Source organism: Lissotriton vulgaris, chromosome 1_1, assembly GCF_964263255.1.
Source record: "Lissotriton vulgaris chromosome 1_1, aLisVul1.2, whole genome shotgun sequence".
Lineage (NCBI taxonomy): Eukaryota > Metazoa > Chordata > Amphibia > Caudata > Salamandridae > Lissotriton > Lissotriton vulgaris.
The window spans coordinates 952,344,397-952,371,710 of record NC_141685.1 but is presented as its reverse complement, the minus strand read 5'-3'; the positions used below and the strand labels follow the sequence as shown (position 1 = coordinate 952,371,710).

The following is a 27,314-nucleotide window of genomic DNA, read 5'->3' as shown; positions in this document are numbered from 1 at the left end:
AGGGTATGTGTCCTTGTCAAACAATATGATGTTAGTCATTCCCCAGTGAGAAAGTTAAAGATGGTTGATAACCCTTTTAAGAGTCGGAAACACATCACATTTGCTCCAAGGTCAGACTGTATGATGTTCCTATTGATCACAAAGAACCCAAAGCTACTTCCAGGGATCTACAGTCCACTGAATATAGTGTAAACATTGCACCTTATTATTCTACACTTAGGAGAAGATTGAACAAATCTTTTGTGGAAGAGTATCCAGAAAAAACCCTTTCCGTCCCAAAGGAACATTTCTGCATGATTTAGGTTTGCTAAACAGATCCAAATTAATCACAAGACTTCTGGGTGTCGTCTGAATAGGTGATGTAAAGTTGTTTGCCTATAATTTACAGCAGGATGATAAAAACTTCTTGGTATTCCTATATTTGGTGTTGAGCTTGTTGATGGAGGTCTGGGGAATGTCTTCTGACAGGGTTGTCCTCAAACCTCTTTGGGACCCTTGAACAGTCTGTAAGACCCAAGCATCGCCCATGAGCGTCTCCCAAACATGTAAAAATGTTGCCAGCCTACCACCCCACTCAGAGGGAAGAAGGGGTGAGACCTGATTTTGAGGCAGCATCAACCCCTCAAACCTCGGCCTCTTGACCGTCTGCTGAGGGTTTTGTAGAAATTTCCATAGCGGGTTTGATCCTGGAACTGCCCATGCCTGGAGCCTTGCCCTCTGGAATTTCGGAAGGACTGGCCTGTCGAGCAGCCCCTACCTCAACCGACCTCATGAAAAAATCTGATAGGAGAACACCCGCTTAGTAGAGGACTGGTCCTTATCTAATGATGTGAAAGTATTTACAAATTTGCTGAGCTCCTTAATAAAGGGCTCCCCAAACAGTTCCCCTTGGGCAACAGCTCGGGCTTCTGAATCTGCCAAATCCCCTAACGTGGGACCCACCTTGAACGGAAACAAGTGTCGCCACTTGGTGGAGAGTGCGCAGTTGGTATTTCCCAGGAAGACCACTGCACACTGAGCTCAACTAGAAAGAGTCTCTGGGGAAATGAGGGTGCCTGAACCTTTGGCATGTTTTGCCATATCCAGGATCTCCGTAATGGGGACAAAGGTGTCTAAAAGCTTGCCCTGGCATGCACTCCAGGATCTATCAATCCTTATTAAACTTGGCTAAAAAGGTGAGTTCCTGTGGTCCAACCCTGGGATTTCCGCTACCTTGCCATCTAGAGAGGGACAAGGGCATTTCATGCTGAGACTACTACAGGCACCCTTCCCCATCAGTTCTCTATTCTGCTTGTGACATAATTCACCACCTTTCTGGAAGGTGTTCATTGAGATGACCTAGGGTAGAGGATCTGTTCTGGGTCCAACATGTACGACCCATCCTCTGCACCATGCAGTCAGGATCCAAGATTCAGGGACATTACCCTCTCTTGAAAAATAAAACCATTTAAGGGCAGCTAGGCCAACACAAGGAGATTATGGACGGAGCTCTAAAACTTTTCAGATACTCATCCCCAGTCACAGATCTGGGTTGAATCCATCATCGTTCTTTAGCAGAATACTATTTTGGATAAGATGTGTGTGGATGGTACAGGAGATGAAAGGTTGAGTGAGCCTGTCGGGTAGGGATATAAATTATAGGAGCTTTCCTCAGTACCTTTGAAGTGGACCAGAATCTTGTGAAATGAAGGGAGGCACAGGTTTTCTTTTAGTGTAGGGACAGCTCCTGCCCAAGCATCAGAATCTTTGACTGCTCACTCTCCCGCCCAGGTTCTATAACTGGAACACAGAAATGTTGCACACTACTAGTACTAGAAAAGGCGGCCTTGAGCTACATTAAAAGAAGTAAACCATTGACCGACCACTTACGGTGCGTAGAAGAAGAGCACCTGTGCAGGAAATTACTGAACGTTGACCCACTGTAATACTAGGAAGGATGTACACCACAGCAGTGTGTGGTGAGATCCCATGTCTTAACTCTTTCCCGTCTTTTCTACAGTGAAACTACGTCTCCCACTATCTATGCTTGGAAATTTGAGGCATACAGACACCAACAGGGACAGTGGCCATCATTTGAGTCGCAAGCGATTCGTATTTGAATATGCACAGCAGCAGGAACAAGGCATCCCAGCCTCCGGCTGCAATCTGAACTGGGAAAACATGCTAAACTTTTTAAAGGTACATACTCAATAAAGCCTTATGGGACCAACAGTGATAATAAGTGGCACAGGGCTGCTAAGAGTATATACCCTGAAAAGAGCCTTACCTTGCCTTCTTTTTTTTTTGTTTATTTTACAGCACGTAGAAAGTGAAAGTAGGATTGTATCCCCTCCCCCAGGAAAGCTTGCTCTATTTCACGCTCATTTGACAGAATCCTTACCTGTAGGAGTCTGACAGCAGCCTTCGATTAGTGCTGTTTATCTCCATTCCCCAGCAATTTTCCCCATTTATAATTCTCTTCTGTCTGCTGCATTTCATGTATAGTATCAAGCTGTGTACTGTGATTTAATTTCTTTAGTTTTTAAACTATAAGCACTTACTGGACAATGAATCTTTCCCCCACACCATGTTCCTGTGTAACCCTTATAATAAATACTCTGCATGTCTACCCTGAGTCACGTGGTAAAGGTGTATTCTTCGGGTTTAGTTTTGGGTCCAACAGTAGAGTAAGCCTTGGAAATGAGGGTTAAAAGGCTCTAGATGTTAACATTTGTCCAATAATCTTTTGATTGCCCGAGGACTCCTGAAACAGTTACCACAGCAGACCTGAGGTGTTAGCATGAGAAGGTTGGTAAATGTCATTGTGGGGCAGGGAGTCGATCTGTTTAAGGCGATTTTCACTCATCCATCACAAGACGTTTAAATGCCAGACCACTCTCCAAGAAAATGCCAGGATTCCCACTGCTAATAAGTGCCCTACTATAACCCTCTCTCCGTTATCAGACGGAACTGGAATTACAAGGAATGCCTGTTTGTTCTCAAACCGACATCTTGACTACTAAAAGCTTATGGGGGAGAAAGTGCTGCTAATAGGGGAAATATGTTCCCCATTTCAAATGGGGCAATATATGAGTACTTCACAGTACATGATTATCAAAGTGTATGTTGTGCTTATGCTGTAATTGGGCCCCATGACTAAAACCAACTGACTGTGCTGGCGTCACAGATCAGGAATACCTGTTCTCTTGAGCTGAATAAAAAAGTTTGAACTAAAGTAATGTCCTTGAAATAAATATTTTCAATTAAAATTGTGATGTTCAATGATACAATTGTACCTAATGTTCATAAACCTTGACAGTCTGCATCCATGTCGTTGTTACCCTAAACAAATTTTGATAATGTTCCGATTTTGAAGTGATGAATTTTACAAAGCCTGTCCGACGACAATTGCTTTGTATTTTTTTGTGTTAACTGCAGTTCATGTTGAATAGAATGGGAATCGGTTTATTGGAATAAACAAAATCTTTGTAATACTCTCCTGCTGTAAAAAGGATTGATTAAACTACAGCTGGCTGGATAAGCGAACAGCTCATTAAGGTGAAATGACACTGTAAGTGTCTCTTTAAGGAAGAGGCTATTGCAGCATGCGAGAGTGAAGTGTGGTTAGGTTAGCACATTTTTTAGCTCTTTGTATTAAGGATCCTGAACAAGGTCCTCCGCTTTTCATAGTTGTATTAAAATCTACTTTCCAACGCTTTTGGTTTTTGTTTTCTCTTGCTTCATCTGACCTTTACATATGGTTGTTAATTTTTTCTTTGAATGCTTTTAAGAGCTTTGAGAGACCTTTTATTACAGAATTTGGACATGGAGTATGAGAACATAAATGGATCAGGTTTTTCACAGACATATTGCGCTGTTGACATGCTTTCATGCTTTTTGTTTGTAGAAATGTATTTTTGGGTGTCATTGAGGGGATCGCGTGAACAGCCACTGCGTACTGTATTGCTTTTATGCTCCTCGCACAGAATGAAATTGAGCTTGCACCGCAAAGCACTTGGGAAAGGGATGGGGTCCACCTTGACTTCAGTCCTTCCTTGACCTCCCACTCTGATAACTCTCAATTTGCCTGAAAGTCCTTGTCCAGTTCGAGGCATGTAGGCTGCTGAATTCATATCTGTGCATAGATCGCCGCCTAGTGTTGGGTCCGGATGATTGCACATTGTTGTCCTGGAAGAGTCTTCGAAGTATCACGAGATAGGTGGCTCCTCCCCTGGACTACAGTGCGCATGGGCATCCTCTCCATCCTCAGATTGTTTTTTTCCGCCATTGGGTTCGGATGTATATTTGTTAACTCAAGTTCGGAATCGATAAAAGACTTTATATTTGGCCAAAAGGCCTTTAGTTACCGTCGGTATTGTCTTTGCGATCGGTGCCCAGTACTTGTTCCAGCTCTGTCCTCGAGCCGGACGTCCAGAAGAGCCGCGTGGCTTTCAGCACTGAAGGCCCGGTCGACGCCAGAGGCCTTATCGACGATCCATTATGGAACGGAGCCCGTTTAAGAGATGTCCCGTTTGCAACTCCAAGTATCCTCACATCGATGTCCACCCGGTGTGCAACAAGTGCCTGTCTCCGGATCACGATGAAGCCAGCTGTATGGCTTGTTCTCGGTTCCGATCCCAGCAGACGGCACCTGACCCGGTGAACATCTTCGATGCCGAGGATGATGAGGGAGTCGAGCAGGAAGTTCAAGAGAACCTGTCTGATCCTGCATCAGAGATAGACTCCAGTTACGACGCGGATGTGGAAATGGTCGATAATGAAGACGTCGACGTAGGAGACGACGATGAGGCCCTTGGGGCCGTAGAAGATAGCTCAAGCGAGGAGCTAGGCCCAACCGTCGATATGGGGGCCGAGACTAGAACACTCTATTAGGCTCGGGTCGAGGGATCACCACATGGCCTTACCCAAGATCAAATGCATAGTTCTACAGCCTCGCCTCAGGGCCCGGCTACGGACACTTCCAAAGAGCCATCGGTTGATCGATCAAAATCGAAACCAAAATCATCGGTGGCTATGAAACCGAAAGCACCGGAGACTTAATCGAAACCGAAAGTACACGTTACTTTGGTCGGATCAAAGGCTTCTGAACCATCGGCTCCGACGAAACAGAAGAGTGTTATCGACCCGAAGAGGTCGCTAAAGGGTGTCGAGCCAAAAGCCAGGGCACCGAAGAAAAAGGTCAAGGACATCGACCTGAAGAAGTCGGCGCCGAAGACCGTCGACACAAACAAAGGACTCGAAACGCAGACCATTCTCGATCCTAAGCGTCGACTCGACAAAGCAAAGGTCAGTAAGGACCTAGAGTCCAAAACAAGCAGTGGCTCTAATGACCCCGTTGAGTCAACACAACCATCCGCCTCCTTTTCGAAGCAGGTGTCTGACTCGCTGCAATGCATTAAGGAGAAGATTAGTGCTGCCGGACCGAAGGCCACTCAACCCCCGAAGACCGTCAGTAAACCTCCGAAGTCGTCGGCACCGATTAAGTTTACACTGCCGCCGCAAGTGGCACCTAAGGCGTTCGCTCCTAAGACGGGCATCGAAGCGGCCAAGAAGGTGTCCATGGGGCCGAAGCCTACCACTACGGAAGGGGCCACCAAGCATCGACAGCCTCTGCAGGAAGATCAGTCGAGGCAATTCATCGATGCTGAGACTGGTAGACTTTCCATTTTCAAGCGAAAGATCGCCCCAGAACAGCCTATGGAGTCGTATAAAATTCCATTAAAGAAAAAGAGGGATTCTGCAACATCACCTTCTTTTTGAACCTCTGCAACAATGTGGACAAGAACCTGCTCCTTTATCACCCACACATTCAGATGGGGATGTAGGGGATGGTGAAAATGAGGATTACAGTTATCCTGTAGACACTGATACAGAAGACCACACTGAACCCTGGGCAGACACTGTTGACCCAGGGGAGCCACAAAAATCCCCTGACAGTCATACCTATGCTGTTAAGACCTCACATACAGAAGACACAGCTGCGTTTAACGCATTTATTGAGAGGGCGGCAAAAAATCACGATGTCCAACTCCATGCTGACCCTATTGAAGAGGATTTTTTATTTTGACACCTTCTCGACCTCAGAGAGAACTGTCAAGACTCCACCCATGCTTAAAGGTGTCCTGAAACACGCTGGAGACATCTTTAAGGAGACCACGAGGGCGAGAGTGGTAAACCCCAGAATTGAAAAAAAATACAAACCAGCACCTGTGGACCCTACGTATATCAGGGGACAGTTGCCATTGGACTCTCTGGTTGTTTCAAATGCTCGTAAAAGAGCGAACTCGCAGACCACGGGTGATGCTCCTCCCCCTGACAAAGAATCTAAAGTGCTAAAAGCATCGGGGAAAAGGGTGGCAGCTCAAGCGGCCAATGTCTGGCGAATCTCCAACACACAAGCACTCTTAGCCAGATATGACAGGGCTCATTATGATACACTTGAGACCCTGTTACAACATTTGCCAGATGAGTATAAGGAGGCAGCAGAGATGCTAATACAAGAAGGGAAACTTATATCCAACGCATCGATTAAGTGTGCGCTAGACGCAGCAGACATTGCAGCCAGGGCTTTTAGTACAAGCGTTATGTTACGAAGACACGCCTGGCTGAGTATCTCCGGCTTCAAGCCTGAGATACAATCCACCATACTCAATCAGCCAGTTAACCCTGATTACTTGTTTGGCCCAGAAGTTGACATCACCTTAGAAAAAATTAAAAAGGACACAGAGACTGCAAAGTCCATGGGGGCTCTACAGTCGCAGCAGTTCAGGGGTGGTACTTTTCGTCGCTCCAACAATAGAGGAGCTTCCAGAGGCCAGGTGTCCCAGCAGACACAATACCGTAAAGGAGGCACGCAGACCACCTACAACAAGAACAATAGGGGTGGCTACCGTGGAAACAGCACCAAGGGCAGAGGTCGTGGAAACAACAACTCCAGATCCTCTGCCACTAATAAACAGTGACGTCTTGTCACTACCCCCCGACCATATAACACCGGTCGGGGGGAGACTACAACAGTTCCTGCCGGTCTGGAAATCCATCACTACAGACAGGTGGGTGAGGCAGCTTATCCAGTACGGTTATTGTCTGGAGTTAACATCCACTCCACCCAACATACCCCCAAGACACCGTCCTATGTCCGCAGCGCATCTACAGTTATTGCAGCAGGAGGTAGTCCGCATGCTGCAAAAAGGAGCCATAGAGCTCGTGCCTGTGGAACAAAGAGGTACAGGGGTGTACTCGCTGTACTTCTTGATCCCCAAAAAGGATGGGTCCCTCAGACCCATACTGGACCTCAAGCCCCTAAACCAGTACATCCTGTCAGAACACTTTCACATGCTCACATTGCAGCAGGTTCTACCATTACTCAGTCAGGGAGATTTCCTCGCACCACTAGATCTGAAGGATGCATATTTCCATATACCCCTACACCCGTCACACAGAAAATATCTCAGATTTACCATTCAGGATCAGCATTATCAGTTCAAGGTCCTCCCTTTCGGAGTGACAACAGCACCCAGGGTGTTTACCAAGTGCCTAGTGACAGTGGCAGCACACCTACGGAGACAAAACGTTCATGTCTACCCTTATCTGGACGACTGGCTTATCCAAGCAAAGTCGGCCCAGCAATGTGCCACCCACATGTCCCACACCATTCACGTTCTTCACGATCTAGGGTTTTCACTGAATTATCCAAAGTCCCACCTTCAGCCTGCCCACGTACGGCAGTACTTGGGCGCGACAATAGACACTGGCAGCCAAAGCACAGCCACATTAAGTGAGGATCAACAGCATGCAATTGCTGACACGGAAATTCAAACCACAACACTCGCTTCCAGCACGAGTGTTCATGCAGTTGATAGGCATGATGGCCTCCTGCATCTTCATAGTCCCGCACGCGAGACTACACATGCGTCCGCTTCAGGAGTGCTTGGCACGTCAGTGGAATCAGGCTCACGGACTAATGAAAGACCTAGTGTTGGTGACCGGTCACGTATTCAACTCTCTGCATTGGTGGAACCCACAAAACCTTTGCAGGGGCCGACCATTCCAAGAGCCTGTGCCACAGATTATACTGACGACAGACGCATCTCTCATCTCTCCAGGGATGGGGAACTCATGTACTCCACTACACAGTGCAGGGACTATGGACAGCACAGCAGAAGATGCACATCAACCTTCTGGAACTGATGGCTATCTTCATGGCAATGAAAGCATTCAAAGTACATTTGTGCAACAAGGTAGTGTTGATCCGGACAGACAACATGACGGCCATGTACTACATACAGAAGCAGGGAGGTACACACTCTCCACAGTTGTCTCACTTGGCTCAAAGCATGTGGAAGTGGGCCATTCAGAGAAACCTCTTCCTCATGGCAGAACACCTCCCAGGCAAGGACAATCCGATGGCGGACCTGCTCAGCAGGCACAGCCACCAGATGCACGAGTGGGAGATACATCCATCAGTCCTCCACCCGCACTTCCAGCAGTGGGGTCATCCAGAGATAGACCTCTTCGCCACAAGGGAAAACGCAAAATGCCAAAGCTTTGCCGCCAGGTTCCCACACCCACAGTCGCAGGGAAATGCGATATGGATGAACTGGTCAGGCATATTTGCGTACGCTTTTCCCCCAGCACCGCTAATACCGCTAGTGGCACGCAAACTGAAGCAACACACAATGACTCTCATCCTGGTTGCTCCGACGTGGGCACGCCAACCATGGTACACCACGTTTCTAGAACTCTCCTTGGTACCGCATCAAAGGCTGCACCTCACGCCCAGGCTTTTGAAGCAGAGCCATGGCGACATTCAGCATCCAGATCCGCAACAGCGCAACCTGGCGATCTGGCTCCTGAGGTCTTAGAATTCGGCTACCTCAACCTGCCTCCTGACTGTATGTATATCATAAGGGAGGCAAGAAAGCCCACCACTATAGCATGTTATGCGGCAAAATGGAAGCGATTTGTCATTTATTGTGCCAACAACAACATTAATCCGCTAGATGCATCTACTCCCAACATCATCTGTTATCTGTTACATCTATACAAATGCAATCTAGCCTATGCTTCCATTTGTATACATTTATCCGCAATAGCAGCTTATCTCCAAAACAGGCAGCATCTCTCACTTTTCAGAGTGCCTGCCATCAAAGCTTTTCTGGAGGGACTCAAGCGAGTTATTCCTCCCAGACACCCACCAGCACCTGTATGGAACCTGAATGTGGTCCTTACCAGACTGATGGGACCACCTTTTGAGCCTCTACACTCCTGCGAGATACAATTCTTGACGTGGAAAGTGGCTTTCCTAATAGCAATCACATCGCTACGACGAGTTAGTGAACTTCAAGCACTAACTATCCAAGAGCCATTAATACAGATTCATTCCAACAGGGTGGTGCTACGCACTAACCCTAAGTTTCGGCCTAAAGTAGTTTCACAGTTCCATATGAATCAAACTATAGAACTCCCGGTGTTCTTCCAGAATCCGGATTCAGTGCCAGAGAGAATGCTCCACACACTAGACGTCAAAAGAGCTCTCATGTACTAGATAGATAGGACAAAAGATTTCAGGAAGACAAAACAACTGTTTGTTGCCTTTTCCCCACAACACAAAGGCAACCCCATTTCAAAAGCAGGTATAGCCAGGTGGATCGTTAAGTGCATACAGATTTTCTATCAAAAGGCTAAGTGCACGATAACGATTCCCCCAAGAGCCCACTCAACCCGAAAGTTGGGGGCATCCATGGCTTTCCTTGGAAACATTCCTTTAGAGGAGATCTGTTGAGCAGCCACATGGTGTACCATACACACATTTACTAAACACTGCTGTGTAGATGTGCATTCCAAACAGCAGGCAGCTGTAGGACAGGCTGTTCTAAAAACACTTTTTTCAGACAGCTGCAGCTGGCACGGGCAGCCGCCGCTAAGAAGAGGGACTGCTATATATTCTATGCACAGATCTGAATTCAGCAGCCCACATGCCTCGAACCGAATATGCTACTTACCAGTATGCATCTGTTCTTGGCATGTAGGGCTGCTGACATTCATATCGCCCGCCCTCCTCCCCGGCGCCTGTAGCGGCTGCAGCACTCAGAATTACTCTTAGCATGGTCATCACTTACTGTACCACACTCCACCTCTGCCACAATGGCGAAAAACAATCTGAGGATGGAGAGGATTCCCATGCGCACTGTAGTCCAGGGGAGGAGCCACCTATCTCGTGATACTTCGAGGACTCTTCCATGACAACAATGTGCAATCATCCGGACCCAACACTAGGCGGCGATCTATGCACAGATATGAATGTCAGCAGCCCTACATGCCAAGAACAGATGCATACTGGTAAGTAGCATATTCATTTCTTCTTGCCTTGCATCTCAATTTGCCTGAAAGACTTAGTCCATTTCCTCTTGCATGCCTTGCTCAATGATGGTAGTTCCTCATTTGCAAATGTCCTCCAGAAGCAAGACCTAATTCTCAAGGGCATTCCCAATTAAACGTAACACATGTCCAACTGGAATGGTGAATGTGTGTCTCCCTCAAGTTGGGTAAAATGTCAGTTGACTCCAATGGTGCAAAGAAGCCCTAAAGCAAAAAAGTCTTCATGACAAGAGAACCCATCCTCAAGAAGGTGCTCACTTGCTAGATTCTTTCATCTTTAGAAATGCAGTTCCAAAAATGTGTCCAGGAGCCAGGATGTCTTCCAACTCTTTGGACCTCAAATCCCTACTGCCCAAATCTTCTTCAGAGTTGGTAGGACAGCAGAGCCAAAGGGATTGAGGCTAACATCTGGTGACTTCCAGCATCTCCTCTGAACACCGTACAGAATTGAGATGAGTAGTCATTGACTGTTACCCCGACTTTGCCATTGAAAGCAATTGTAAAGTCATCATTTCTCATGGGTATGTGTGTAAGTCATCCCTATGTTCGGCTTACCGAGTGCTAAAGGTAGGCTGCAACATATGACACAGGCAGGACCTGTGGCTGCCCTACTTTATGGATCACAACAACAGTTGTGTCTAACATGATGGGAAACGACCCCTGTTCTGCCACCTCAGTATATAACGCCAGGAGGTTGGGTAGCTGGAGAGGCCAAAAATGTTTGCGAAACTCAATCGGAAAGCCGTCTGGACCCGGGGTCTTTCCCATTGCTAAGGCGGACAGTGCCTCACCAATCTCCTCAACCACGATTGGTTGATCAAGGCCGCAGGGCAGGGATCGCTCATAAAGGCATGAAGGCAGTCTGTAGCGTCACAAATCGAGGGTACCACTCTAGAAGCAGTGCCACTAGAGACCGGTGAATAGAGGAATGTGCAGACTTATCCCTGTGTTCATATACACGTTGGGTCGACGCCTTCCAACACTGCCTGGCTTCTTCCAGGAAAACCTGTATCAAGCTAGACCTCGCCAGTGTCAGTCTACGGTCCAGGTCATCGGAGGGCAGATGACTCCTATGCCGCTCCAAGTAGAGGATCTGAATCTTTAGGGCCCGCATTTGTGACAACTTGTGTGCCTCCTTGCGCTGGACATACCATTTGATCGGTCCCCAAAGGGTGGGTTTGCTGGCCGCCCAAAGAGTTCTGGCAGCAGCCACAACACCATGGTTTATTTTAAAAAAAAACTGGATTTTTGTTTCCACAAAATCAGCACTGGGTTGATCCGTGAGGTGCCAAGCATTTTCTACGCCACATGGGTATCCAGTGCATTGCTGAAGGGTCCAACTCTAGGAGGAGGATTGCATGATGTGATATGCCCTAGGGAAGGGTCTGAATGTGCGTGAGATGGAGGATGTAGGTTACCGGGAGCTAGATCTGATCAATGTGCAATAATTGTGTTATGTGCCGCTGATGTGTAGGTAAAGGCATGTACGTAAGGGTGCCACATTCTCCACGCATCACAGAGGCCCATCGAGTCTGCCTGTAAGAAGAGCTGTGTGGAATGGTTGGGGGTGTGGGTTAAGAGTGTCCCAAACTGGATCATGGACGACAATAAAATCACCCCTATCAATGTGATACCTTGAGAAAGGGTCAGCAAGTGATCTTGAAGCGTTGACTGAAGTTGCTGCTGGGAACATGAGCCAATAGAAAATTGTATTGTCTGCCCTTGAGGCGACCCTCAAGCCCTATGTATCGCCCCCCTAGGGGTCTTCATGGGAGGATCCTTTTATTTTAAGCACAGAAGATTGTGATTTACCAAGACTCAAAGAATGTTGAGCCAACCCTGATTCCCAGATCCAAAGTCGACATCTATCACCACTAGGGTCAATTTATGTTTGAAAGTCATACGCAAGTGGTATGGTTGTGCATGCTCACATATAGGGAGCACATTTTCTGTTGAAATGGCTTTCTGAAGTAAAATAACAAAAGCTACACTTGATGTAAGGTTCACCTGGAGTCTGGCTTGTGAATACTTACAAGGGTTTGTTATAGAACTAGACTTGGGGACATAGTTCAGCAGCTTTGCACTGGTGCACAAACAGGGCTCACCATTTTAAATATTACTTGCATGTAGACCAGGACTTTCATGACCTACCAAAAATCAATCTGCTCACTACCCACCAGTGAGTCCTGATCTACAGTCTGGGAAGTACTGATCTAGTGTTTTAGGGAATAGCTACACTCTCCCAGACCTAAAGAATCTATTTAGAGTGACTAGCGGTTGAGGGTTACAGGAACGACTTGATGAGATTACCCCTGTTTGTACTCCAGTAAACCTTTCATAGACTAACATTTTGGTCTCCCTGGTTCTTAAAATGGATTCCTCTGCAAACCTCCCAGGCTCCCATGCTAAAGCAACTGAATTGCTGAATATCCTACTTAATTTGTTTTTGCTAAATTCGAAACTCGTGGAAAAAAATATATAAATTCTAAAAAGTTCTAAATGCATGATTTCTACTCCGACATGAGTGCTTAATTGTTCCTCTTAGTGACTCTTGTTATAAAGAAATTGGAATAAAAATAGCAGATACTTCTCTTTCATGACGAGAGAGAGAATTATAAAAACAAAAGAAGAAAGGTTAAGTGCAATTAAGAAACAATATTCAAGATACTTTTGTTTACTTAACCATATCTTTCTGTTGGCAAAGGCAGGTAGCTAGAAAATGTATAACATCCTTCGAAGTTAAACATAAACGTGTATAACCTGATAAAAGCCCGAAGTTGGAATAATGAAACTGAGGCAAAGTATGCCAGTCACAAAATGTTTTTTTTTTTTTTTTTTTTTTTATATCCTTATTTGTGTGCATAGATTGGAGCTATCAAAACCGAGAAGAAAACCACCACAGAGCAAAGAGCCAACTGGTCATGTACTATGCCAACTCAGCTTATAGCTGGTATGGGAATTTGTCTAACGAGAGGCGAGGCCAGTTCCCTTCAGCACTATATACAGTGACCAATCTTGAACTCGCTTAGGATGGTACCTCAGTTGATAGTGCCCGAATCATCGAGACCCCATTGGAATCTAGACTGTTAGTCTTGATAGCCAGGATAGGCAATGCTCACATTAATCATAGGACCTGGGGGAAAAAAAAAAAAAAAAAAAACCCCATGTGAGATCGCGACTAACCAAGCATTGCCCAGAATGCTCTAGTATTCGGATTTCCTACCCTGGCAAGGTCAAGTTTGGAAATTTGGAGAGGTGATGTTCGCCATTCATGCACTGTAGGTGGTAGAGCATCCTTCCAGTGTCTACATATCTCCCTACGTGCCGCAAGGATGGAATAGAATATCAATCTTGATGCTGCGTTGTGGGTTTTATTTCTCAGACCAAAGATCACAAGACCGAGGTCTATAGTAATGTGTTCACCCACAGAATGCAACAGCTTATTTTTAATAGCTTCCCAATATTCTGATAAACTTGGACAATCTAAAAACATATGAGTATCCGTGGCTGCAGTTAACCCGCATCTAGGACATGAGATTGGACCTGTTAATGAGAATTTTGTTAACCTGTGAGGAGGATAATATGCCCTATGCAAAGTAAAGAGGTGGTTCCGACGGAGCCACGATGGTTTAACTAAATCCCAAAGCAATGAACAGGAAGCAATCCAGAGCTCTTCCACATCAAGACCTGGCATTAGTTCTGCCCACAAATTTGTTGGTAATTGAAAACTAACATCTATTTCATCTAATATTTTGTTATACCATCGCGAGATTTCTTTTTTTGCCACTGGGCTGTCTAATAAAGAGGTTACCAAGTCACTAAGGCCGCCTATAGGCTGCTTGTTGCGTCGCATTGGTTGACCGTTATATGACTGAGCCCAGCTGGAAATCTGAATATATTTAAATCTTGACAACTCAGGGCCGACTTTGTTAATAAGATAATCCCATGAGAGTAAAGCCCCGTCCATGAACAAGTCGTCCCAACAATAAATACCAGCTTCTATTAAGGGATTATTAAGGGCGTCTATTGTCCATAAGGGAGAGGCAGGTAAGTTCCATATCGGAGCCCTCGCTGAATAGTAGCCAATCTTTATCGCTTGTCTAATTTTGTACCAAGTAGATACACAACCTTTTAGAACTTTCAATTTGATCTTTTTAAAAAATGTGGGGTCACTAAACTTAAACAAGAAACCGGCATGATTAACTCCCTCACATTCCAATAAAGTAGAAAAAAGAGGGCCCATCCCAGTAGATATCGGAGTTTTAAGCAACATACGCATGTGCGATAGCTGGAACGCCCATGCGTATATTTGAAGGTCTGGTCCAGCCAGCCCTCCCTTCTCCCTCCGTCGTCTAATTTTTTTCCACGAGATTCTGGCACTTTTATTATTCCAAATAAAGCTGGTAATAGCACTCTGTAGTTTAGAAATTAATTTTGAATCAAAATAAAGTGGAATTGAATTAAATAAAAAAAACTTTCGGTAAAATGCTCATCTTCACCAAATTAAGCTTACCCAGAACAGAAAGCGGGAGATGAGACCAATCTCTCATGAGTTTCCTACACTCTGCAGCTACTTTATTAAAGTTAAGAGAAGCAATTGCATTGATATCCTCAACTATGTTCACCCCCAGATAACGAATTTGGCTTTTAAATGTCCCATTATTGTTAGTTCTGTTACAATTCCAGGACATTGACTCTGTCTTGAGAGCATTGATTTCATACCCTGAGACTTTCCCAAATGTATGGGCCTGTTCAATTATTTCTGGGTATGCCTCTTCATAATCTGTGGAAAAAATCATAATATCGTCTGCATAAAGTGCCACCTTCTTATCCCAGCCACCATAAACAAAAGGTTTAATGAGTGTGTTGTCCCTAAGAGTCTGAGCGAATGGCTCTATATATATGTCAAAAAGAAGGGGGGACAGGGGGCAACCCTGTCTGGTTCCTCTCATGACCTTAAAAGGTTCCGTCAAACCTCCATTAATTAGCAGTGAAGCAGAAGGATTACGATATAAAAGCTCTATCGTCCTCCGAAATCTATCCCCAATGCCAAACCTCTTCAAGGCCTCCGATAGGTACAACCAATTCACCCTATCGAAGGCCTTGGTGGCGTCCAGAGTGAGAACAACCAGTGGAATTTCTTCCTTTATAGCAATGTCCATTGAACCAATCAATTCGTATGTAAGCTCACAGAGCTGTCTCCCTTTTATAAAACCCTTTTGGTTCAGAGCTATAATATCCGGAACAACCCAACCTAGCCGATTAGCTAAAATAGATGTAAAAATTTTATAATCGGCATTTAGTATAGAGATGGGCCTGTATGAGCCACAATCAGAGGCGGGTTTACCAGGTTTCAGAATTAAGGTTATAGAGGCATTATTCCATGACTACGGTGGTGTTTCGCCCTCTCTAAGAATTTGGTTAAACAGAGTGGCCAACACTGGTGAGTCACAAAATGTTGTTTACAAATAATCCACATTAAGAAAAAATATCATGCAATATTAAGTTTAGGAAAAGCAGTGATGTCATTTCACCATTTTTATTAATCTTCGATCCAACACTTTGTGACTTTATTAAGTTACTTGCTATTAGTGTGGGGTCAATTACAGAGCTTAATCCTAAAATAGTGAAGTGTGTTACTTAGATTGTCTCCCTGGCACACTTAGGATGTTTTAAGTAGATCGGATGATGTGTCTCAGACAATTCTAAACGAGCTATGAAGATTAACTAAGTTTCCAAAAGCCGATCAGTAGATATTGACTAATCACATATGCATGGAATTTGTGGATGTTTTTTGCAGCGACAGACCTGCAACTACGTTTCTATTGAGCTATGACTTCAAAATGTTTATGGGCAAAATGCATTTTTACCATTTTAAGAGCCTTGACCTTCTTAACATTTCTATTTCTCGGTCTTACTGTTTGCTGTCAGGAGACAGTGTCAGTTGAAGGATGCATAAAAGGTAAATCTGTAGCCCTTTTGCTGAGAACCTTTACACACCGACACTACACTGCAGCTGCAGCACTGCTAGCTGAAATGTTAATAACATAGTTGATTGTAGTTGAAAATAGAAGTTTTACAGCACAGATATTCTGCACCACTGTGTGTCACAGTATTCTCTTAGATTCTCACCAAATAGCAACCAAAGATCTTGATTTACTAAAGATTTGGCATGATATCCAAACATTTTTCTTGGCCCAACCACAAAAATATTGTAGGTTTGGCAAATGCAGAAACTGCTGTCACTCTGCCCCAGTAGACTGAATCTGCAAGATGCATTTTCAGTACTCTGGAGCCCAACGTTATGGTGGTTTCATGGGGAGCAAGTGATAAACTGAAAGCTCTTGAGTAGGCTTTGGTGGTAACATATTCTCTCTTTCCCCAGGTTTGAATGGTGACATGAATGTAAACGGTTTAGCTGCTGTATCACCCACAAGCACTTCAGGGACGGAATCTACCAATCTGTTGCATGTGCAGCACCCTAACGTAGCCTTCGACTATCTCTGGAATGACACTCGTTACCCCTCTGTGAATTCTGCAACTCCCAAAGACAATCAACTGGTGCCCCAGCTCCATTCCATTGTTCCTTACCAGCTGAACGGTGGTGTTGACGCCATCCGGCCTGCCAGTCCAAGAAGTGGTACCTTCCAGGATTCTGAAGCCTGGGGAAAAGGTGCATGCAACTCCATGGAGCTGGGATTCCCTTCGCCAGAGCTATATGACTCTTTCCATGGTGAAAGCTTTGGGCCCATGCAAAATGGCCCCACTGATTACTACAGCACTCCTCGGCCATCGCCAATGCTGGCATCCAGTGTCCAGACCTTTACAGAATCTCCCTGTCGGACACAGGAGAACAACCAGCTTGGTAATGAGTGTGTAAAGGATATCCTGCCTATTGCAGTTGGGGAGACTGTTGAGTTGCAGTCGCTGGAGCCTTCAGATATGCAGACAGGTATGGTGTACGGTTGACATCTGTTTTTTTTACTATTCTCTATTGTAGGACCATTATTGAGAGGCATATGTATTTGAATAGTCCTACACATGAGCTGGGATTGCACAACATGTTTGCATCGTAATGTATCTAATAAATAGAAATAGAAATAAATGTAGAAAAATGCAATTTTTAAGTTCAGTAAATCACTGCAGTCTGTTAAAGGTTACATTTTCTGATCACCATCAGTTTCACTTTGGAAATACAGATACGCAGATCCTTGAGCCGTTTAAAAGTAACACTACAGCACAAGACTTAGCTTTGCTCCCTTAACAAAAGGAAAACATTAAACAACTGAAGGGAGCAGTGTTAGAAATTGAACACTGCTTATTTAAAGGGCCAGCAGCTTCCATATACTGGTATGCTTAATATTTACGGTCCCGTTTAGCTTCAGTCCTTTTCGACAGGAAGTTATGGATCCCTATTCTACTCCTTTTAGTATCCTGCAGCTGTTGCTGCTGAGAAGGATGGTGGTTTATGATAGTTTTCTGTGATCCAGAACTAGTATTTCAAAAGCTTTCCCGTCTTCATTGTAGGATCTTCATTAATAGTCCTCAACCTCAAAACAGAATAGAAGCTACTAGTTTCTAATTAGAAGCTACTCGTTTCTAACTGCAAGATGGCTACTGTACTCCCATGCCAAATGGTTTCCTTAACACCGCTTTGCATGCTTGGATTTTTGGTTTATATGCAGAGTCCAGTCAGTAGTGCCTGGTTTAACTGTGCATAAACCTAATGTGCACCCTTGCTTTTGGTGCTACTAACTGGAGAAAATTAATCTTCCCTCCTTGCAGAATGCATTTTGGAATCACTTTAAATAGGAAAAATCTTCCAAGAGTCCTGTTTGAGCTCAGTGCATTTACTTGATTAATACCGCTGTTTATTGCTACTAGATGTGGCAAAACGGCATGGAAGGAGACATATGTGTAGATTCACACTGATTAGTATGCTAGGTTCGAGGCATGTGGGCTGCTGAATTCATATCTGTGCATAGATCGCCGCCTAGTGTTGGGTCCGGATGATTGCACATTGTTGTCCTGGAAGTGAGTCCGCCTTCCACCTTTCAAGTCAGAGGCTACTGAAGTCATCTGCGGCGTACCTCAAGGGTCTTCACTCAGTCCCACCCTCTTCAACGTTTACATGAGCCCCCTCGCGGCCATCGCACGCCAACATAACCTCAACATCATCTCCTACGCCGACGACACTCAACTAATCCTATCACTCACCAGAGACCCTATCACGGCCAAAACCAACCTACACGAAGGAATGAAAGAAGTAGCTGAATGGATGAAGCACAGCCGTCTGAAACTGAACTCAGACAAAACAGAAGTCCTCATCTTAGGTACCTCCCCCTCCGCCTGGGACGACTCCTGGTGGCCAGAGGCCCTTGGAAAAGCACCCATCCCAACGGACCACGCACGGAACCTGGGCGTCATCCTGGATTCCTCACTCTCGATGAACAGACAAGTCAACGCCGTTTCTTCATCTTGCTTCAACATTCTTCGCATGCTCAAAAAAACATTTCGCTGGATCCCCACCGAAACTAGAAAAACAGTCACCCACGCCCTGGTCACGAGCCGACTGGACTACGGAAACACCCTCTACGCCGGCACCACCGCAAAACTCCAGAAAAAACTACAACGCATCCAGAACGCCTCAGCCAGGCTCATATTAGACATCCCGCGTAAAGAACGCATCTCTGATCACCTGAAAAACCTCCACTGGCTCCCCGTCAATAAGAGGATCACTTTCCGGCTCCTAACCCACGCACACAAAGCACTCTACGAAATCGGACCCGAATGCCTCAACACACGACTCTCCTTCTACACCCCCTCCCGCCAGCTACGATCCTCCAACCAAGCCCTTGCCACTGTACCTCGCATCAACAAAACCACCATGGGAGGTAGATCCTTCTCCTACCTAGCAGCTAAAACTTGGAACTCACTTCCCACTCACCTTCGCCTTACTCAGAACCACGTAGCGTTCAGAAAGCAACTCAAAACGTGGATATTCGACAAGTAACTCCCCACCCTTCTTCAAGCGCCTTGAGACCCTCTGGGTATGTAGCGCGCTATACAAATCTTTTGACTTGACTTGACTTGACGAGTCTTCGAAGTATCACGAGATAGGTGGCTCCTCCCCTGGACTACAGTGCGCATGGGCATCGACTCCATCCTCAGATTGTTTTTTTCCGCCATTGGGTTCGGATGTCTTTGGTTCCCTCTTGTCGGAATCGATAGAAAAACTTTCCTTGAGACCAAAAGGTCTTTAGTCTTTACGTCGGTATTGTCTTGCGTTCGGCTTAACACCTTCTAGTTCGGCTCCGAGCCGATTTCTGTACTTCCGCGTGCTCTCGGCGCGGAAGGCCTTGTCGACGCTCCAAACTCATCGACCATCCATCATGGAACGATGTCCATTCAAAAGATGTCTGGTCTGTAACTCGAAGTACCCACACATCGACGTCCACCCGGTGTGCAACAAGTGTCTGTCGCCGGACCACGATGAGGCCAAATGTATGGCCTGTTCGCGATTCAGGTCCAAGAAGACACTCCAGCTCCGACGAGCTGCGCGCCTGGAGGCCCAGCAATCTGCTCCGGCGCCTACGGACATTTTCGATGCTGGGGATGTCGAGGAAGAATATATCCAGGACGTCTCGGAATCGAACCCCGCGTCGGACGTCGAAGAGGACTACGACGCTGATGCCGAGGTTTTCGAAAGCGAAGAAGTCGTTGAGGAGGTAGGAGACGACGACGGGGCCCTCGGGGCCATGGAGGATAGCTCGGACGAGGAGCTCCCTCAGACTGACTCTGGGGCCATGCCTATCTATAAGGCCCAGGTCGAGGGATCGCCTTCGGGCCTTACCCAAGACCTCGATATGGGTTCCACGGCCCGAAGACCCAAGACCTCGCTATGGGTTCCACGGCCCCGCCTTCGGGCCCAGCCATGGACATTATTACAGAGCCACTCCCGGTCAAAACGAAACCGAAAGTGAAAGCTACGGTCTCGACGCCAGATACTGCGCAGGTGCAAGTATCGAAAACCGAAAGTGCGCATCGCATTAGTCGGATCGAAGACTTCTGAGGCCTCGGCGCCGAAGAAACCAAAGATGGCTGTCGAGCCGAAAGGCCAAGTCAAGGGCGCCGAGCCAAAGGCTGCCGCGCCGAAGACTAAGGTGAAGGTGTTCGACACCGGCGCGTCGGCGCCGAAGACGGTCGACGCCGGAAAAGGCCCGGTCGACCCGAAGAAGGCTGTCGACGACCCGAAGAAAACTCTCGGCGACCCTAAAAAGCGAGCCGATGACCCGAAGGTCCTCTCTGCCCCGCGTCCACACGACAAGGCCAAGGGCGCTGCGCCACGGGAGTCAACTCCGAAGGCAGCTCCGAAGGTGGCCTCGAAGGACTCCGCTGAACCGGCGCGTCCATCCGCCGCGTTCACCAAAAAGGTCACGGACTCCCTGCAACACGTCAGGGACGGCACCGCGGCGGTCGAGCCGAAGGACCCTCCGCCTACCAAGCCTGTGGAGAAACCGGTTAAGGCGTCCACGCCGATCCTCTTTACCTTGCCGCCTAAGACAGCGCCAAAGGCTTTCGCTCCTAGGCCGGGGGCCGGCGTGCCCGAGAAGATCTCTTCGGCGCCGAAGGCGTCGTTGGTGGTCCACGGCCCGCGACCTCGACAACCTTCGGAGGAGGAGCATCAAGAACACTTCATCGACGCCGAAACAGGCAGGCTTTCCCTTCTGAAGCGGAAAATCACCCCAGAACCTCAACTGGAGTCTTACAAGATCCCTCTCAAGAAGAAAAGGGACTCTGCTTGCTCTCCTGCCTTGGTGGAACCCCTTTCACCACAAACTCATGAGGTCTTGCCCACTTACTCCGATGTGGTCGCTGGTGAGGGCGATGAGGAGGACGAATACAGTTATCCAGTCTACACAGACCCAGAGGATAGAACTGAGCCCTGGTCAGCTGGTGGTGACCCAGGGGATCCACATTCAGGACAAGACCCTCAACTCTTTTCTGCTAAGACTTCACCTACTGAAGACTCTGCTGCATTCAATGCCCTCATTGAACGGGCCGCTAGCAATCACAATGTCCAGCTGCATGCTGACCCTGTGGATGTGGATTTCCTCTTTGACACCTTTTCTGTGTCGGAAAAGACTGTGAAAACTCTGCCTATGCTGAAAGGTGTTTTGAAGCATGCTGCTGAGGTCTTCAAAGAACCTACCAGGGCAAGGGTAATAAACTCTAGGATTGACAAAAAATATAAAGTGGCGCCTACTGATCCTACCTACATTAAAGGACAGTTGCCTCTGGACTCCCTTGTCGTCTCGAATGCCCGGAAGAGGGCCAATTCTCAGACTACGGGTGATGCTCCTCCCCCAGACAAAGAATCCAAGGTCTTTGAGGCTTCGGGAAGAGGGTAGCAGCACAGGCAGCCAACATATGGCGCATCTCGAACACACAGGCGCTTCTGGTGCGCTATGACAGGGCGCACTACGATACACTAGAGACCCTTTTGCAACACCTGCCTGATCAATACAAAGCAGGGGCTGAGATGCTAATCCAAGAGGGGAAGCTAATCTCCAACGCTTCCATTAAGTGCGCTCTGTACGCAGCCGACACCGCTGCGCGAGCTATTAACACCAGTGTTATGCTTCGGAGACATGCCGGGCTGAGAATCTCTGGTTTTAAGCCAGACATCCAAACCACCATCTTGAACCAAACGGTCAACCCAGATCACCTGTTTGGCCCAGAGGTTGACACCACCCTAGAGAAAATGAAGAAGGACACTGATACTCCAAAATCCATGGGTGCCTTGCAGACCCAGCAGTTTCGGGGTGGGTCCTTTCGTCGCTCCAATACTAGAGGCACATCAAGGGGTCAGCTTTCCCAGTCCGCGCAATTCTACAAGGGCAACACCCAGACTACTTATGCCAACAAGAGTCGAGGTGGATATCGCAGCAACCGCGCCAAAGGCAGAGGACGTGGCAACAACAGCTCCAGGTCCTCTACCGCCAGCAAACAGTGACGCCTTGTCACTGCCCCCCGACCACACAACACTGGTTGGGGGGAGACTCCAGCAGTTCCTGCCCGTCTGGAAGTCCATCACCACGGACAGGTGGGTCAGAAAGCTTATCCAATTCGGTTATTGTCTGGAGTTAACATCCACTCCACCCACCCAACATACCCCCAAGGCACCGTCCTATGTCGGACGAGCACTTGCACTTATTGCAGCAGGAGGTCAACGTCATGCTGCAAAAAAGGGGCAATAGAGCTCGTGCCTATGCAGGAAAGAGGCACAGGGGTTTACTCCCTGTACTTCCTGATTCCAAAGAAGGACGGGTCCCTCAGGCCCATCCTAGACCTCAGGCCCCTCAACTTCTACATCCTGTCGGAGCACTTCCATATGCTGACCCTGCAGCAAGTGCTCCCGCTGCTCTGGCAGGGGGACTTTCTCGCAACTTTAGACCTGAAGGATGCGTACTTTTACATTCCACTACACCCTTCACACAGGAAATACCTCAGGTTCACCATCCAAAACCAGCACTACCAATTCAAGGTTTTGCCTTTCGGTGTCACCACGGCACCCAGGGTGTTCACGAAGTGCCTGGCGACGGTGGCGGAAATCTAAGGAGACAAAACATCCACGTCTACCCCTATCTGGACGACTGGCTCATCCAAGCGAAGTCAGCCCAGCAGTGTGCCGCCCACGTGTCCCACACCATTCACCTCCTGCACGATCTGGGATTCTCACTGAATTACCCAAAATCCCACCTCCAGCCCGCCCACATACGGCAGTATCTGGGTGCGACCATAGACACTCTGGCGGCCACAGCACAGCCGAATTCAGACCTCAACACTCGCTTCCAGCAAGAGTGTTCATGCAGTTGATAGGCACGATGGCCTCCTGCATCTCCATTGTCCCGCACGCGAGACTACACATGCATCCGCTTCAGGAGTGCTTAGCACGTCAGTGGACTCAGACTCACGGCCAGTTGAAAGACCTAGTGTTGGTGAGCGGTCGGGCATACAACTCTCTGCATTGGTGGAATCCACGAAACCTTTGCAAGGGCCGACCGTTCCAAGAGCCTGTGCCACAGATCATCCTGACGACGGACGCTTCTCTCCAGGGATGGGGAGCGCATGTACTCCAATACACTGTGCAGGGACTATGGACGCAACAGCAAAGGAAGATGCACATCAATGTTCTGGAACTGATGGCGATCTTCATGGCACTAAAAGCCTTCAAAGTACATCTGTGCAACAAGGTCGTGTTGATCCGGACGGCAATGTACTACATTCAAAAGCAGGGAGGAACACACTCTCCGCAGCGGTCTCATCTGGCTCAGAGCATGTGGAAGTGGGCCATTCAGAGAAACATCTTCCTCATGGCAGAACACCTCCCGGGCAAGGACAATCAGATGGCGGGCCTGCTCAGCAGGCACAGCCACCAAATGCACGAGTGGGAGATACATCCATCTGTTCTCCAACCGTACTTCCAAAGGTGGGGTCATCCAGAGATCGACCTCTTAGCCACAAGGGAGAACGCAAAATGCCAAAGCTTTGCCGCCAGGTTCCCACACCCACAGTCGCAGGGCAATGCGATATGGATGAACTGATCAGGCAAATTTGCGTACGCTTTTCCCCCAGCACCTCTGATACCGCTGGTGGCACGCAAGCTCGGGCAGCACTCGATGACTCTCATCCTGGTTGCTCCAACGGGGGCTCTCCAACCATGGTACACCACGTTTCTAGAACTGTCCGTGGTACCGCATCAGAGGCTACATCTCACACCCAGTCTTCTGACGCAGAGCCATGGCGACATTCAGCATCCAGATCCGCAACAGCTCAACCTGGCGATCTGGCTCCTGAAGTCCTAGAGTTTGGCTACCTGCACTTACCTTCCGACTGTATGGACATCATTCGGGAGGCAAGGAAGCCCACCACCAGAGCATGCTATGCGGCAAAATGGAAACGGTTTGTCATTTATTGTGCAGACCACAACATTAACCCGCTGGATGCTTCTATTCAGAACATCATCTGTTACCTTTTCCATCTGTACAAGTGTAATCTGGCCTATGGTTCCATTCGCATTCATCTGTCTGCAATGGCCGCTTATCTCCACAATAGGCAGCACCTCTCCCTCTTCAGGGTGCCTGCCATTAAGGCTTTTCTGGAAGGGCTCAAACGAGTCATTCCTTCACGGACTCCACCAGCTCCGGAGTGGAACCTCAATGTGGTCCTTACCAGGCTGATGGGTCCTCCCTTTGAACCACTGCATTCCTGCGAGATTCAGTTCTTGACATGGAAAGTGGCTTTCCTCATAGCAATTACATCGCTACGGAGGGTTAGTGAATTAAAAGCCCTAACTATCCAAGAGCCATTAATTCAGATTCATTCCAACAGGGTAGTACTTCGCACTAACCCTAAATTTCTTCCCAAGGTTGTGTCTCAATTCCATATCAACCAGACTATTGAACTACCTGTTTTCTTTCAAAATCCCGAGTCATTGGCGGAGCGGATGCTCCATACCCTTGACGTCAAAAGGGCCCTAATGTATTACATCGATAGGACCAAGGATTTTAGGAAAACTAAGCAACTCTTTGTCGCCTTTGCACTACACCACAAAGGTAACCCTATTTCCAAGGCTGGTATTGCTAGGTGGATCGTTAAATGTCCAGATCTGCTATCTGAAAGCAAAACGCACTCTTACCATTCCACCAAGAGCCCACTCCACCAGAAAGTTGGGGGCCTCTATGGCATTCCTTGGAAACATTCCTTTGGAAGACATATGTAGAGCAGCCACACGGTCTACCACACACACATTTACTAAGCATTACTGTGTTGATGTGCACTCCAAACAGCAGGCAGCTGTAGGGCAGGCGGTTCTCAAAACACTTTTCCAAACTGCTGCAGCTGGCACGGGCGGCCGCCGCTAATGGAGGGACTGCTATGTATTCTATGCACAGATATGAATTCAGCAACCCACATGCCTCGAACCGAATATGCTACTTACCAGTATGCATCTGTTCTTGGCATGTAGGGCTGCTGACATTCATATCGCCCGCCCTCCTCCCCGGCGCCTGTAGTAGCTACAGTATTCACATATACTCATAGCATGGTCATCATTCACTGAGTTTCACTCCATCTTTGCCACAATGGCTAAAAACAATCTGGGGATGGAGGCGATGCCCATGCGCACTGTAGTCCAGGGGAGGAGCCACCTATCTCGTGATACTTCGAAGACTCTTCCAGGACAACAATGTGCAATCGTCCGGACCCAACACTAGGCGGCTATCTATGCACAGATATGAATGTCAGCAGCCCTACATGCCAAGAACAGATGCATACTGGTAAGTAGCATATTCGTAAATGAATGAGTGGAGGGTTGTCATGACCCACTCAAGGCATAGTCTCTCTAGTCAGGACACCTACCACAAACTAAATAATAGTAAATTACATTCAGCACATTTGCGTATTTACTTTATACAAGCCCACTAGGGTTGCACTGTGAGAAGTTGGCCTGATATGATGCTCACTAGTTCTAGTGATCACCTTGTATCAGTCCAAACAACCCTTATGGTGATTGGTTGTAAGTCAACCTTATAGACCAGCTATCCTAATGGTAGCATGGACAAAGCAGTCTTAGGCTAAACTCTTTTGGCATGTGAAGCCAGCTGTTTTACCACATATAATCCCTTGAATGCCAAATGAAAGGACACCACACAGGTAGTTATGAAAATAAACAAGATATTTATTAACTAACATAGACCTCTGAACTCTTTGAGGTCAGAGGGCTAAGCACATGAAAAGACTCTTAAGAAAAATACGTTAAGTTGCACGAGTTACAATGTTGCCCTAGGGGCGCAACAAACCATATACTAAACAAGTGGTATAAGGAAGTCGATTATAGGAATGGAGCTGTCCAGAGGCTGTAGGATTGCTAGGACTACACTACCCTAACTTTAGGTAAGTAATAGGAGGCCCACGGAACGTGTGTGCAGAGTGTGAACTCACACGCGAGATGCGTAACAACGTCTATGGACAGTACAGTTCAAGAAAAAGGTGAGTACGGACAATCCTGACTAGATAGGACTAAAACGACTGTGAATCTGGACTCAAGAAGAGTCAAGCTACCCTTGAGCACCAAAATGCTCTCGTTACCTCACCCACGGGCTGCGGGTGCATAGGTGCGAAGTCGTGTCGGGTTTCTGCTTTGAAATCTATGGAGCCTGAAAGAAAAGATGCTGCAGGCGACTAGGAGGAAGATGTCCGGTGTGATCCAAGGGTGGCTCAGTGAAGCTGAAGACCTGAAAGCAGAGGGGACAATGTTCAAAGTCACTAGCCAGTGACTGGAGTGGAACCAGGAAGGAACCAGAGGCTGTCGTCGCGATCAGGGGAAGAGTGGACGCTTGACTCTGCAGCCACGTGGACCAGGTGGTGTCTTCGATGACCAGGATGGAGGCACGAGCTGTCCCACGCAGGCTCTCGCTGTTGGCGGTGTTGGATACGGATTCGGCGTCAACAGGCCTTGGCAAAGGCAACCCACACGGTGAGTGTAATCGGCGTCTGGTGCAGACCAGGAGGGTCCGGGATGCTTCTCCTTTGCAGGGAAGCAACCAGACCAGCGGTGGTGTTGTCGTGGATCGTTGTCTAGGAGGCCACTAGCCAGCCGGCAAGTGACCAGACAACGCGCCGAGCAGCAAACAGGCAGAAGGGCCCCACGCAGATCTCGTGGATGCTGGAGTGCTGGTCTTCGGTCCAGGAGCTGCTCGGGGTTGGGGCTTCTCAATCCCCAAAGCACTTCGTCGGGGTTACCTCAGAAGTCGTGCTGGAAGCGAAGTGCAGTTTCTCCAAGATGGCCGGTCCCACATGTCTTGTCGCACCCACGGATCTCAGCTGTGCTGCAGATGTAGGTAGAGGTCGGAGAGGTCTGGGAATCCGGG

At 47.5% G+C, this 27,314-nt stretch overlaps 1 protein-coding gene across 8 annotated transcripts in view; it reads left to right on the top strand.

Moving 5' to 3' along the window:
• Positions 1-27,314, top strand: part of BAZ2A (bromodomain adjacent to zinc finger domain 2A) — a 1,275,716-nt gene that overhangs the window by 178,370 nt on the left and 1,070,032 nt on the right. For 7 of the 8 annotated variants that reach the window (XM_086959424.1, XM_086959462.1, XM_086959400.1 and 4 more), the window contains one exon: positions 16,766-17,332. In XM_086959424.1, the coding sequence (XP_086815550.1) occupies positions 16,766-17,332 (567 nt within the window). Of the gene's footprint in view, positions 1-2,085; positions 2,179-16,765; positions 17,333-27,314 lie in introns of those variants that run through there. The other variant, XM_086959451.1, reaches the window with a different exon arrangement.